Source organism: Corylus avellana, chromosome ca2, assembly GCF_901000735.1.
Source record: "Corylus avellana chromosome ca2, CavTom2PMs-1.0".
Taxonomy (NCBI): Eukaryota; Viridiplantae; Streptophyta; class Magnoliopsida; order Fagales; family Betulaceae; genus Corylus; species Corylus avellana.
The window spans coordinates 44,329,301-44,343,637 of record NC_081542.1 but is presented as its reverse complement, the minus strand read 5'-3'; the positions used below and the strand labels follow the sequence as shown (position 1 = coordinate 44,343,637).

Genomic DNA, 14,337 nt, shown 5'->3' with positions numbered 1-14,337 from the left:
ACTACCAGTAAAAGGATTACATGAGTAATTTAAGGGAAGAATTGGATTAAATAAACGATATTTGGTTATCAAAGTTAAGGGATGGTGTGGTTTACTTGGTTGAAAATCTTCCAATCATAATAGGAAACCATTCAAATTAGCATGGAAGATTTGTTTAAAATTGAAATGAGAGCATTTATTGATCACATTGACATGCATGTCCAGTTTTTTCATCTTATATAGGAGAAAAGAAATTTCCACTATTTATGTGTTCTAAGTAGGGAATTACTTTGATTGGGTTGCTTCTAACTTTTCAGCTATGCTTCTGAGAGCATTAGTCTGGCGTGCAAGTTTGCATACAGGAATGCAACACCAGGGAGCACTCTGGGAGGTATTTACTCTTTTCTATTGAGATATTGGTATTTTACAGTCCGTCTTTTTGGTTTTTTTATTAATCTAAATAAATCAAGGCTGGACTTTTTAAGGGATGCAAGTTTGTGCTGTATAATATCTTGCCTGGGTATGACTTGAACCCACTCTGAAAAACTCACAGCCAATATTATGGCCCCCAAAAGTCTGTGAGGCTCCAATTTTTTTTTTTTAAAAAAAATTATGCATGTCTTCAAGAATAAGAAATGGAATCTTAACTTTATTGGTATATTGATATCCAGATCAACTCGATAGAAATACTTGGTTAAAATAAAAGATGTACTGTCCCTGCTTATAGCCTAGAGTACTAAGTGCAGGTTACCCCTTGTAAAATATTGCACTTTACCAGTCAGGGTGCAGCCTAGTGCTCAAAGGGCGGGCTTGGAATGAGCCATAGATTCTGATATCTTGGGTTCTAGGAGTTTATCTGAATTACTTGATACATGATTCTGGCGAGTGGGGTTGTGTATTTGGGGTTTACTCTCCAGGGATAGATCTGAAGGGCCTTGCCTTGGTGAGGTTCCACGTCTAAGAAAAAAAAGGCACTAAAGGCAATTACATCCAATGTGATTGTAAAAAGCTATATAACTACATTATGATGTCACTGAACTTTCTTCACATGAAACTTTTTCTTCTGCTCTTCCATCAAATACTTTATCTAAAAGATTGGAACCACCTGATTGGGTGGTCAACCCATTTCTTCGGTTTCTTGCACCATAGTTTAGTAGTTTCTCCTGCACATGGCCAACTCAGTCCAGCATATGATGCGACCTACCAAAATTGATGCTTAGACATGCAAATGTTGCATGACAATAATTGTGATGAATGTCACAGGATCATGCTACATAACACATCATTGCTTCCCCTATTCAATCACCTATCTTCAGTTCATAATTGCGTAACAGCTTACGTATCCTCTCATAATTCCTTCTTTGTTTTGTTATAGATGATTATTTTCTTTTGCGGCTGCCGATCGTGGAGAAGAGGCTAGCCCAAGGTGGGGTCAGACTAGCTGCCACGCTTAACCGCATTTTCACTTCTCGAAAGGAAATTGCCCAAGCAAGATAAAGTCAGATAGAGATGCATCTTCACTTTGCATAGGACGGGGACCACTCAACCACAGAAAATAGCTTGAAGTTCCCTATACGCCAGGCCTCATCAAGCAAATAAATTACCCTTCCACCTTCTCTCAACTCTTTTTTAAGACAAGGCTCCAAAAATTTTACTTTATGTTACTTGCTGACTTCATGCCTAATATTGGGCTGATGCCTTCTATATACCAGAATATCCCCACTTCGCTAGTTTGCTTGTAGTAAAGGTCAACCATTGGGGTAACCACAATACATAGAAATAAAAACTTGTACTCAATAATGACCTCCAATAAGTTGTGTATATATATATGCAAGACATTCAGCTGGGGTTTAATTCATCTGTTATGTGTTGTCATATTGGAGGAAAAAAAGAAGTTAAAAGTGGTGAAATAATTTGAGAGAATGGGCAAGTTTGAGATTTTGGGGAGATGGTCTCCATTTTGGCCTGTTTTCTTGCTGGGTTTTGCTTTGCTAATAGGGCGTGGAGCGCAGGGCTGGAGCAAAGAGGGTCATATCATGACATGTCGGATTGCGCAGGTAATCTTGATACCCCATTTCTCTGGGAAGTGGGGTTGTCATTGTTTTATGCAGCTTTGCTCCTCCTCATAAACAAGTGTTTTTTTGTTAATGTGTTTGATCTTTTCTCTTTTGGGCTCCCAATTTACCATATGAATGGTGAGTAAGAAGGTTTTCACTGTTGAGCTTTGTGGGGTTTAAGGAAGCTTCAACTGGGTGTTTAAGACTGTTTTTGCCTTTTTGGTTTTGGAAGGGTCAATAGTCGGTAGAAAAATTGAACCACGACCCAACATTTCCCCATAAATTGTCATGGTTTGTCACTTTTTGATTACAGCTTTCCGTGAAGTTTCGTGTTTCGGTTAGCTTACTCAACTTTGAAGCGACAGTTTGCGTGTTTTCTTCTTTGGGTCCTTTAGGGTCAGAGTTGAAATTTTTTTGCTTTGATTTTACACCTCTCTCGTCTGTGATATGAAATTGAATAATCAAACTTGGACCTTGGTTTGGTGAATTCAACTTGGCCTTTTGCGTAAATGGACTCATTGTTACTGTGAGGCAGGTGATTCATATTTATATATGTCGGGTTTGAGTCGTGTCGAGAAATGATTTTAAAGATTATATAAATTAACTATAATTCGAATCATTTCATTAAATGAATTAAACCTATCAATTATAATTTACTAATTTTCGTATGTTGGGTTTGGGTCGAATTGAGGTATTCATATAAGACTATATTGGTCAATCATAACCCAACCTCTTTAATTAAACAAGTTGGACTCATTAATCATAACTTGTTAATTACTAGTTTGAGAGGGGGCAACACATGAGATGAGAACATGTGAATGTGGGTGGGGGAGGATGTTGACAATAGAAACTCCAAACATATGCCATTTGTTTTAGCACACGTGCAAGACATAAAAAACAAGTAGATTCAATTAAATGTGTCGTCTAATTTCCTAATACCCAAACAAATTATCAATCTATATTTGTGGGTTCATAGTCCTTAAAAGGAAGAAAAAAAAAGGGTAAAATTTATTCCCTGACTAATTTACTCAATGAGTTTCTAAATTTAAACTTTTTTTTTTTTTGAATTTTTCATTTACTCATTTTGTCTAAAATTGTCTAAAACTACTTACGCGCCATTAATTGCTACTTTAGCATTTTTGCCACACCAGTGAGGGATTTTTTTTAGGGCAAAATCTACTTAACTCCTTCAAACTATCACCCAAATGATAATCTACCCCCCAAACTATTAATTACGATAATTTACCCTCAAAACTACCAAAACAATGAAAATGTACCTCACAATGCTAGCAAAATGACGAAATTACCCATATAAAAATTTCAATAAGACAAAAATAGCCTTAAAATTTTGAAAAAAAAAAAAATTAAATTTTAGTATTTTTGTTTTTATTTTAGTTAGGGTAATTTCATCATTTTGTTAAAATTGGGAGTACATTGTTATTGTTTTGGTAGTTTGGAGGGTAAATTGTCGTAATTGATAGTTTGGGAGGTAAATTGTCATTAGGGTGTTTGTTTAATGGGTTAAGAAGACTTTATCCTATTTTTTTTTAATAAAGTAAAAAAAAATTAATTGACGTAGCAAAATGCTGTTGTCACATCAACAGTTTTAGACGATTCTGGGTAATTAAGGGTGATATAAAAAATTTGAAAAACTTCAAGAATTAAAAGTCGAATTTAGAAACTCAGAGAAGTAAATTGAAATTAAGCCATTATTCATAAAACTGAATTTATATTTATCCAAAAACAAAAGAAGTATGAAACATAACATAAATAAAAACCGGCCAAGAATGTTTCACTTCTCTAATTAATGAAACAAAATCATGAGTAATTATTGCTACTTGATTTGCAGGATCTTCTAGGGTCTGAGGCATCAGAAGCTATTCGAAATTTGTTACCCCATGATGTTAATGGCAACCTATCAGCCCTTTGTACATGGCCTGACCAAATCCGGCATTGGTACAAGTATCGCTGGACAAGCCCTCTCCACTTCATTGACACACCCGACAACGACTGCACATTCGGTTATCAAAGTAAGCCTAATAATGCTCATCAAAATTATTTCTTTTTGTAACGTCATCACGACGGGTGTGTCGGTTGAGTGAGAACTCGAACAACCGATCTCATGATGCATGGGCAATGGCGTTAAGATGTAACCGTTGATGTTGGTTGGTTTTAGGGGACTGTCATGATCAGCATGGCGGGGAGGACATGTGTGTGGCGGGTGCCATTCAAAATTTCACTTCTCAGCTTCTGCATTACAGAGAAGGAAGTGGTGATCGTAGATGTAAGGAAATTGAGTGTAAAATCTTTGTGTTTTTCTTGTCTTCAAGATTGTTTTTAACTGCCATTGATTAGTTAGCTGAATTTGATTTTGCAGATAATATGACTGAGGCCTTGTTATTCTTGTCACACTTCATGGGAGATATCCATCAGGTAATTTTAATTTATATATGTGAGAATTTTAAAGGCTTTTGGGTTCTAAGCATTCGTAGATTAATATTTCTTCTTTGTTTTTCACTTTTCAGCCAATGCATGTTGGATTTACAAGCGATGAAGGAGGAAACACAATAAATCTACGCTGGTTTAGGCGCAAATCTAATCTGCATCATGTAAGCCAGTGATCATGCAGCTCATATATATGTTAAGTTTTTGAGCAATCTATGTATATATATTTTCATGGTACGACAGGTATGGGATAGGGACATTATTCTGTCAACTCTATCAGATTATTATGAGAAGGACGTGGACCTCCTCCTACAAGCCATACAGGGAAACTTCACTGATGTAAGAATAAGACCAACTAGTTTTCTTCCTCACTTGCATTTGTGAAACAATTAAGATTCTTGCAAATTTTGGTTATTAACTAATTAGTTGCAGGGAATCTGGTCTTCTGATGTTACATCATGGGAGCATTGTGATGATATTCATTCATGTGTTACCAAGTGAGCTCTCTCTCTCTCTCTCTCTCTCTCTCTTTTCTTTTTGCATAGAAAATGTTTTGAGTTACAAATTCATAGGGTACGTAGTCAGTTTCGTAAAAAATAGTGTCACGTGAATAGTCACATCAATTTGTAAGGAATTTGTAATAAAAGTTGTAGTACTCTTAACAACACTCAATAACGCACGATACAGTGCATAAAATAATGTTATGTGAACAGTCACATCAATTTGTAAGGAGTTTATAATAAAAGTTGTAGTACTCTTAACAACACTCAATAACGCACGATACAGTATATATATATAATAAAAGTTGTAGTACTCTTAACAACACTCAATAACGCACGATACAGTATATATATATATATATTCCTTATAGAAGGAGTATTCATATATACTCCTTATTGAGATTAATTTTCTCATATATTTTTTTATTTTTAATTTTTGGGAAATATGCAGGTGGGCTGGAGAGAGCATAAACATAGCTTGTAAATGGGGTTACAAAGGAGTTGAAGCTGGTACAACTCTATCAGGTATATATACAAAGCCCTTAATTAGCATTTCTCTTTAATGCAATTCCAAACAAAGCCAGTTTGAAATGGATTCTTTTCTGCTGTCAATCTATATATTATATACCAATTATGGAGACTGATCATGAAAAGGAGATTAATATATTAAATTATTAATTATGGTGCATATTATGTGTGGTTTACAGATGATTACTTCGACTCAAGGATGCCAATTGTGATGAAACGAATTGCTCAGGGCGGAGTTCGATTAGCCATGATTTTGAACCGCGTTTTTGGTGGCACCGACCAAGGGTTTGCATCACCAACTTGAGCCCACCAACCCAACAGCTTCTACTGTTCATCATACTTCTCTGTTAACCAATAAAAACACGACATACCTGTTCTTTGCTGTTGACCCAATTTGTTCATACTTAATGTTTGTATTTAATTATGACTAATCATGTATACGTTGGAAAATGATCCTCTTCATTTTAAATTCTCTCCATTTTTTTCAATTAGTACATTTAGAATGATAATGTTGTCCAAAAAATTTGAACAATTATGCCATTTTAAATGCACTAACGGAAGGTCCCCAAGAGGTAGCTCAATCGGCTAGGACTACGCCTAATGAAATGGAGGTTACTAGTTCAAATCTCTCTCTCCCCTCTTATGCGGACATGTCAAAAAAAAAAAAAAAATGTACTAACGGAAGGAAATCGAGAGAATTTGAAATTAAAATGATAATTTTACTCGACTCATTTCTAATCATTCATATATAATTTCGTTTTTTTTCATGGGTAGCTTGAAATACTTGTACATTGTATTCCTTAATACCGTCGTAAAGTGAATCAATAAGTTAGACCCCCAACACGTGAAACGTTTCATTGAAATGAGATCATCCAATTCTTTCAACTCAATTTATTAAACTTACGGCCACTTTCAATTGACATGTTCATGACATTCTTCTATGAGAAAATCCAATTTTGGATCTCAATCGTGATTGGTTGTGAACCTTGACCAAAGCTTGAAAGGTTTGTACAATATTGTATTTCTTAATAACGTCGTAAAGTGAATCAATAAATTAGACCCAACATGTTTAACGTTTCATTGAAATGAGATTATGCAATTCTTTCAACTAAATTTATTAAACTTATGGCCGCTTTCAATTGACATGTTCATGACATTCTTCTATGAGAAAATCCAATTTTGGATCTAAATCGTGATTGGTTGTGAACCTTGACCAAAGCTAAAGGCTAAAGCAGATGCATGCTCAGAGCCAGCCTAGCTAGACGTGTGCCATGGCGTCAATTCAACAGCAACACATGACACACATCAAAGGTGAGACACGTTTAGTTAATCACCCAAAGACCCAAAAGAATCGCTATTACAAAAAGCGGCCCCGAGATCCTGGGAGACAAAGAAAAATCGGCTAGTCCAACGTTTGACACGTGAAGGAAAATATGGGCCGTTGAAACGTAGGGAGCGACAATCCCGTTTAATTTTCTTACCCGCCGGCCCGTTAACCTTCGAGAATTCTTTCTTTTCCACACGCCGTGGCGTCTATTGGGCCCCACTACGAACATAGGTGGGGGCCACTGACCATGTTTCAATGGCCCCAAGCCATTTCTGTCCGTTGATTTTTTTTCGTGACCCGGCTTTTGATCAAATCTTTAAATCGTGCAAGTATGGACTTGACCGTTTCTGATCACCAGCGCTGACTAGGGTTTTGACAAACTGGCAAGCTGTCAAAGATTTTAGACCAAAAGGTCAAAACTGCCCTTCATTAGCTCATCAGAACTTATAATTCAAGGGGAGCAGAATTGTCTTTACGTTACTAAAACGACCCCGTCTCTCTCTCTCTCCTTATTTTCTTTCCTAGAAAAATCGATACACTTTCCTTTCCTCGAACTGTCTAACTTTCTTGCCATACAAGTCAATCTGAGATCTTCTTCTACATTATTTTATTTAATTTATATTTTAAAATATTTAACTCTTAACCCCTTCTCACCTATAGAAGTTACATTTTACATGGGTTAACAGTGACACGTTCTTGTGTTGTTGGTCTATAAAGCCACCAACTTTGGCCTCCATAAACGCACCCAACATTCTTGGACAGCTTGTTGAAAAATACCCACAGAGCAAAACAGAAAAGAAAAGCGTTTTGTTCCTGAACCTTCTGCTGCTTCAAAAGTAACGCCCTTTTTTTCTTGGAGTTTTTGTTTTGGCTTTGAACGATGTTCTGCATGTTCCACGCATTCCTGTTTGAGTGTATCATCTGTCTGAATTTTTTATATTATTCATTTCGATTGTTAAGTGGGGCTGTTTCTTTTTTGTAAATTGTTCTCTTTTCTATTCTTATGTGAGAGGTGTTGCATTTGTTTGACAAAACGCTTGTTGGTGTTTTTAATTTTATTGGTTAAGTTATTCAGCGTGTGATTTATTATTTTCTTCAGAAAAAAAAAAAAAAAAAATCTCGCTTTTGCACTTCACCTTTCTCATTCTTCATGAACAAAGAATATTCCTCATAGATGGGCCAAAGTTTATTTATTTATTTATTTTTTATTTGCCCTTCTTTTCTTATTATGTTGTTTAAAGCTTGTTTTATTGGGTGCTAATCCTTGTTTTTACATCTCTCTGTTTGTGACAGGGCATTTGTGGTGATGTGCGAGGTGATTTTTTGATCTTGCTGTATAGCTCTCTGTTTCTGGCCAGAGCAGGTAATTCATTTGTATTGGTTGGTAGATAGTCTCTAAAAATGCCAATTCTCTTTCAGTTCTTAAAGTCGTTTTTTTTTTTTTTCTCTTCCCCTTTTGGGTCTATTTGAAAGTTTCATACATGTGAACAGCTGTGCCTGTGTTGAAGAAGAGTCCTAAGAACATGATTCATGCATTTTGAATGATTTGTTCAGGCTATATATGGGTCGGATATAGAATGCTCCCACTTTTTTGGACTTTGTGACATCCTGGCCATTTATCACGTTTCTTAAAATGAGTTAATAATTGATTGCATAAATTAGTCAGTTGTCATACGGTTGGCATTATATTGTCAAGTAATGTTTGCATGGGATGTGCCTATTACAATTTAAATGAATTTGGTGATGTGGAAAGTCTTAATTTTGTGTATTTGGTTCACTTTTAGAATTCTACTAGAGATTTCTCTTTGTATCTGCCATCAGCCCGATGAACAAAGGTAAGTTGGTTTTTGTTCTTTTCAAGTAGTCTTGGAAAGAATCGTTGATATATATTAAAAAATATGCGTTGGTTGAACCAGTCCTCCAAAAACATATTGTCTTTGCTTGCTTGCTGCATGGTTCTGCTTGCTGCATGGTTGGAGTTATCAAATCAGCTACCTATATATATAATTCTGCCTTTTGATGTTCATTCAGTTGTAGATTCAATAGATCAAAGCTTTTGAATCTGGGTCTTCATATAAGGTCCAAAGGGTATCAGGTCTTGCTGTAAGAGCTGGTATTCTCGTCATGGCATTGGCAAGGGTTGCTAGGAGTGGCTTGAGAAGGTCAGGTGGCACCTTTGGCAGTTACAGAAATGAGGATGTAGTCTGTGAAGGAGTATCCCCATACCAATGTTTCATACCTTCCCTTGAAAATGTCAGAGAAAACAGCAATATGTCACTCTTCCACGGCATCAAGAAGGTAAATCACATGAGCTTTTGGAGCAGGGGGATAAGGGTAACCCCACATTATCAATCTCCTTCTGCTGAGATGATTGCACAGGCGTCTGATACAGAGTATGATCAGCCAAGCTATGCAGGACTAGAAGCAACCAAGCCTGGTGAAAAGCCAAGGGTTGTTGTCATTGGTACCGGGTGGGGTGCTTGTCGATTCCTTAAGGGACTAGACACCAAGATTTATGATGTTATTTGCATATCACCAAGGAATCACATGGTCTTCACTCCTTTACTTGCTTCAACTTGTGTTGGAACCCTGGAATTCCGCTCTGTAGCTGAACCTGTTAGTCGGATACAGACTGCATTAGCAAAGGATCCCAATTCCTACTTCTATCTTGCTTCTTGCGTTGGCATTGACTCTGACAAACATGAAGTGAGTGAATGTTCCAGTTTTATAATTCTTCTTTTAATATATTATTTATGTGTGCTTTTTTTCTTCTTGTTCTCCTTCGTGGTTTGAGGGATGTGCAATAATAAAGTTGATCCATATGTGTACAGCATAAGGTAATGCATACTAGTGCAAACAGTTATATAAATGGGAGAGGTTAATGCCAGAGTAGTTCTTCGTTTTCACACATGATGTCTACTCAAATGATGTATTTTTAACTGCAGTAGAAGCAACAAATAAACTTTGGTAATTTTCAGGCACATATATAAAAAAACACAATGAGACACGGATATCATTTCTGCTCAGATTTCTGCTTGTTCTGTACTTCTGTACCAAAACTTGATTTTCTCAAACTGTAATCTGAGAGCCATTTGATCATTGCTGCTGCACTTTAACCTTACCAACTATAGTGTAAAACACAGAAGATAGAGCACCAGCTTCATGGTTGATTATTGCAATGAAAAAGGACATGACTCCTCCTTGTTATGTCACATTCTGGAGATTCTAACAAGTAATTTAACCCTGTTCTTTTATATAATCAGGTGTACTGTGAGACTGTTAGCAATGGTGGATTACCTCGTGATCCTTACCAGTTTAAAGTTGCGTATGACAAGCTTGTCATTGCTGCTGGAGCTGAGCCCTTGACTTTTGGAATCAAGGGGGTGTATGAACATGCATATTTCCTTCGTGAAGTGAACCATGCTCAAGAAATAAGGAAGAAGCTTCTCTTGAACTTGATGCTCTCTGAAAATCCAGGTAAAACATTAATTTGGCACTAGGATTTTTCCAACTCTTAAAGGTTTCTTCTTTGTTCTCCAGAAAATGGTCGAATGCTCAATTCGATTTCATTTTTATGCATCTCAAGTGTTCTCCTTTTAATTTACTTGAAGTTATGAAAACCAGAGGGCAGGCATTTGATAGGAGAACCTAAGTCTATACTCTAGGTTGAATTTGTTCTCCCAATTTTTTTCTTTTTTTTCTTTTTAGAGTTTTCTTTCTTTCCAAGCATCTATAGATTCATTTGGAATGGGCCTATGTCCCCTCCATCTTTCTCCCTCATCATTTTCTTCATGCTTAAATAATGAGCCCTTTTTGTTGCTAAGTTCATCTAAATGTCTGGTGAAGGGATAAGATCTTTAGTCATCTAATGCTTCCTAATTACTTAATCAGTAGTTTTCTTTTCACAAATGAAGTTTTGATTTTGAATGTATAATTTATTATTACAGGCATATCAGAGGAAGAGAAGAAACGATTATTACACTGTGTTGTTATTGGAGGTGGCCCTACAGGGGTGGAGTTCAGTGGTGAATTGAGTGATTTTATTATGAAAGATGTTCGTGAGCGGTATAGTCATGTGAAGGATCATATCAAAGTCACCCTCATAGAGGTTCATATATACAATTTCTTTCCATATTTATGAATCAATCTCATATGAAGAAATGAAATATGTTGGAATTGACTGTTTTTTCTATTTTCTTAAACAGGCAAATGAGATTTTGTCATCCTTTGACATTGGGCTACGTCAATATGCAACAAAACACCTAACCAAGGTAAATCAGTTTGTTTTATGATATCCTTGACGATGTTTCGTAAGTATTCAGGAATTTTCTCTAACATTTGCAACTTCTGTGCCAGTCTGGTGTTCGCCTTATGCGAGGTGTTGTGAAAGAGGTGCATTCGAAGAAGATAGTTCTCAACGATGGGACTGATGTTCCATATGGTCTCTTGGTCTGGTCTACTGGCGTTGGTCCCTCCAATTTTGTGAAGTCACTGAATCTTCCCAAGTCCCAGGGTGGAAGGTATATGCATGAGCATTCCTTGACACTATATTTTCAAATTTCTATTGCCTTTTCCTTATTTGCTATTTATTATTGATGTTATCAATTAATGTTACAGGATTGGTGTTGATGAATGGATGCGGGTTCCCTCTGTGGAAGATGTATTTGCAGTTGGAGATTGTGCTGGTTTTCTTGAACATACAGGGAAGCCAGTTCTTCCAGCTTTAGCTCAGGTTAGTTTCTTTTTTACCTTCTGCAAATTCTCCATTCTTCAAGTCTGTCCACTTTTCTCTCTGGAATTGCATATTTCACTTAAAAAACTTTGCCATAAAATATTCCCTTCTGTAAAAGCAGAGAAAAATTAATCATGCCATGTTATTAAATGCTTTTGAGGTCAGTATTTGAAGGAATGGAAGCTGGGGAGAAGAAAGGTGTTATATACTAGGTTTGGTTAACTTGCTTTTGCTTGCCATGGTGGAGTCTTCTTATAGACTAACCTGAATTCTCTTGGGGATTAAAGTGTAATGTAAGGTCCACGTTTAGACTATCTTCTGAAAGTGGCCCTTTTGGGGAGAGAACCAAGGGTATGTTTGTTAATGTGTTCTAAGGAGTTTTTTTAACCAAAAAAAATTGAAAGTGTTTTGATGTGACCTAAATATGAAAATAGTTTTGAGTGTTTTGTGTTTTGAGTGTTTGTTAATGTTTTTTGTTTTGAGAAGTAAAAACAAAAGACAAAAAACAAAGACTATGTTTTCAAACACAAACACTTTTAAAAACTCAAAAACAGTTTTTACATATTTAATTTTAACTAACATAACCTTACTTTCCTACTTATTGGTTTATTGTGAAATTCATAGTCATTGATAAACTGTTATATCTTAGGCAACAATCATGAGAGCAGTGGGATTCCAATTGAAACTCTTTCCTGATCAACTTAAAATGTGTTTGGAAACGCAACATTAAACTTTCATCAGAGGAAACCAATATCACCATTTGGCCATATTGCCACAAATATAGAACGAATGACCGATGAAGTGCTTGTTGCCTTCAATTTTCCAGATTAGAGATTTCCCAGAAGATATAGGAGATAGGTTCATATTGAACAATTATGATGTTCATTGAATTATGATATTGCTTTCAACAGAGTATTCAATTTCTCATCTTCCTTCCACAAGTACTGCTGTATTTCTTTTCCCTTTCCTCTTTTTATGAAGGGGGTGTGGGTTACAAGTGTGTCATGTCTCCAAAAACAACGTTTGAAGTTAATGTTCTCTTAACTTCTGTGAAACAGGTTGCAGAAAGGGAAGGTAAATTTCTGGTGGAGCTGTTTAACAAAATTGGAAAGCAGAATGGGGGCAAGGCGTTCTCTGCAAAAGACATCCCTCTTGGAGATCCTTTTGTCTACAAGCATCTCGGAAGCATGGCATCAGTTGGAGGCTATAAGGCGCTTGTTGACCTACGCCAATCGAAGGTAATCAAAAGGCTTTGGCTTTAGCTTTAGCTTAGACTTGCACATTAATAACCAATTTGATAAGCCCCTCCAATCTGTATTTTGTCAGGATGCAAAGGGCATATCCCTTGCCGGATTTCTCAGCTGGCTGATTTGGCGGTCGGCCTATCTCACCCGCGTTGTCAGTTGGAGGAACAGGGTTTATGTGGCCGTGAACTGGGCAACAACACTGGTCTTCGGCAGAGACAACTCCCGAATCGGCTGATGGCTGCCGGTTACCTTTGTTTCAGGCATTGAGCTGATCACCACGCTCCCTGCATTCCTTCAATTTTTGATCCCACAACTAGTGAAATTTTGCTAAAGCATTCAATTCAAAGTTTTTGACCTTGGTTATCAGTTCTGGTTGGGGGTTGGTAATTGCGCAAGCAGAGGTTACACATGCGCATATTGTAGAAGCTATTTGTTGTTACAACTTTCAACACTACCATATCCATATATATCAATTCTCTCTATGATGATGGTCAATTATAGAACCACTGAGCTTGCTGGGTTGCTTTTAGCAGAGTTGATTGGCGACAGGCAAAACCCAATATTCAAATCATTCTGATCAAGATCAAAGACTCGAACTTTGTCTCCTTTACAAGTAGGTATGGCAATTCAAGATCTGGGTATACGAGTATATAGATTAATTCTAACTCAAATCAGTTCAATTAAACGAATTAGATCTATCAATCTCAGGTTCAGGGGCCTATGGTGCCCATTGAAATTAAAGGCTAATGAAACCCAAAAAATCACAACCCAAATCCTTGATCCAAACGCATCCGTAACCAAGATATGAACATAAAAAGAACAAAATTTCATATAAATCTACAAACTACAAGACACCTTGTACATCCTGTTCTACAACAGTTACATGAACAAACTGTCTCTCTGTCTCTCTCTAACACATCAAAGTAGCTGAATCAAGAAAATTGAGCACCGCCACCACGTCTTCCAGCACGGTTACTTTGAGAGAAGATAGAAGAGACAGAGTGAACTAAGCCCAACACTATTGCCACCTTCACCTTGCCTCTCTTGGGGATCGGCCGGCCAGAAAACCTCCGGCACAAGTTCCCGCCGTTGATCACTTCCCTTCTTGCACCTTCCATCTCTCTTTTTCTTTGCTAAAGAGCTCTTCAAAGAATTTCAAAAGGAATAGAGAAGAAGAAAGGGATGGTTGTGTGAGAGAGCTTGAGTTCGGTGTGTGTGGGATTCAATGGGGGGCTTGCTTCTTTATATTGAGGATACTGGAAAGTGTTAAATTTTTGCCCTTCATTTTTGCACATTTTACACCACTTCCTCTTGATGATTCGCACGTGCTACTTGTCTCGTTCCCACGTATCACTATTTGTTTTTTGTTTACGTTGAATTTGGCTCACACATGTCATTTTTATTATTCAATTCATTCAAAGTGTTTGATCTTGACCCTGAAAATGACTAGGTGAGTCGTGACCACTTTCTTTGTGCTTTGTGGGGGCTGCTAAAGATTAATTATAGGAACCCCTTTTCTTTT

General features: G+C 36.8%; 2 protein-coding genes and 1 pseudogene across 2 annotated transcripts; all 3 read left to right on the top strand.

Annotated features, from left to right (window-relative positions):
• The window catches only part of LOC132168886 (endonuclease 4-like), a 6,278-nt pseudogene extending 4,441 nt beyond the window's left edge, over positions 1-1,837 (top strand).
• Positions 1,838-1,901: 64 nt separating this feature from the next.
• LOC132168885 (endonuclease 1) lies at positions 1,902-5,997 on the top strand. Its single transcript, XM_059579968.1, has 9 exons — positions 1,902-2,036; positions 3,886-4,066; positions 4,213-4,320; positions 4,414-4,469; positions 4,562-4,645; positions 4,725-4,820; positions 4,914-4,978; positions 5,433-5,506; positions 5,689-5,997. Exons 1-9 carry the CDS (start codon positions 1,902-1,904, stop codon positions 5,811-5,813), a joined length of 924 nt encoding a protein of 307 aa, XP_059435951.1. The 3' UTR covers positions 5,814-5,997.
• A 1,352-nt stretch (positions 5,998-7,349) lies between these two features.
• LOC132172919 (internal alternative NAD(P)H-ubiquinone oxidoreductase A2, mitochondrial-like) lies at positions 7,350-13,173 on the top strand. Its single transcript, XM_059584478.1, has 10 exons — positions 7,350-7,672; positions 8,130-8,199; positions 8,868-9,542; positions 10,100-10,313; positions 10,784-10,944; positions 11,042-11,107; positions 11,193-11,356; positions 11,454-11,568; positions 12,627-12,806; positions 12,895-13,173. The coding sequence occupies exons 3-10, from the start codon at positions 8,961-8,963 to the stop codon at positions 13,048-13,050; spliced, it is 1,638 nt and encodes a 545-aa protein (XP_059440461.1). The 5' UTR covers positions 7,350-7,672; positions 8,130-8,199; positions 8,868-8,960; the 3' UTR covers positions 13,051-13,173.
• Positions 13,174-14,337: the final 1,164 nt, after the last annotated feature.

Bases quoted from the DNA above. Each gene is read 5' to 3' on its own strand.
- LOC132168885 (XM_059579968.1), top strand. From the start codon at position 1,902: ATGGGCAAGTTTGAGATTTTGGGGAGATGGTCTCCATTTTGGCCTGTT. The intron at 4,067-4,212 runs GTAAGCCTAATA...GGTTGGTTTTAG, and splicing joins CTGCACATTCGGTTATCAAA to GGGACTGTCATGATCAGCAT. The intron at 4,646-4,724 runs GTAAGCCAGTGA...ATGGTACGACAG, and splicing joins GCAAATCTAATCTGCATCAT to GTATGGGATAGGGACATTAT.
- LOC132172919 (XM_059584478.1), top strand. From the start codon at position 8,961: ATGGCATTGGCAAGGGTTGCTAGGAGTGGCTTGAGAAGGTCAGGTGGC. The intron at 10,945-11,041 runs GTTCATATATAC...TTTCTTAAACAG, and splicing joins TCAAAGTCACCCTCATAGAG to GCAAATGAGATTTTGTCATC. The intron at 11,108-11,192 runs GTAAATCAGTTT...CTTCTGTGCCAG, and splicing joins CAACAAAACACCTAACCAAG to TCTGGTGTTCGCCTTATGCG.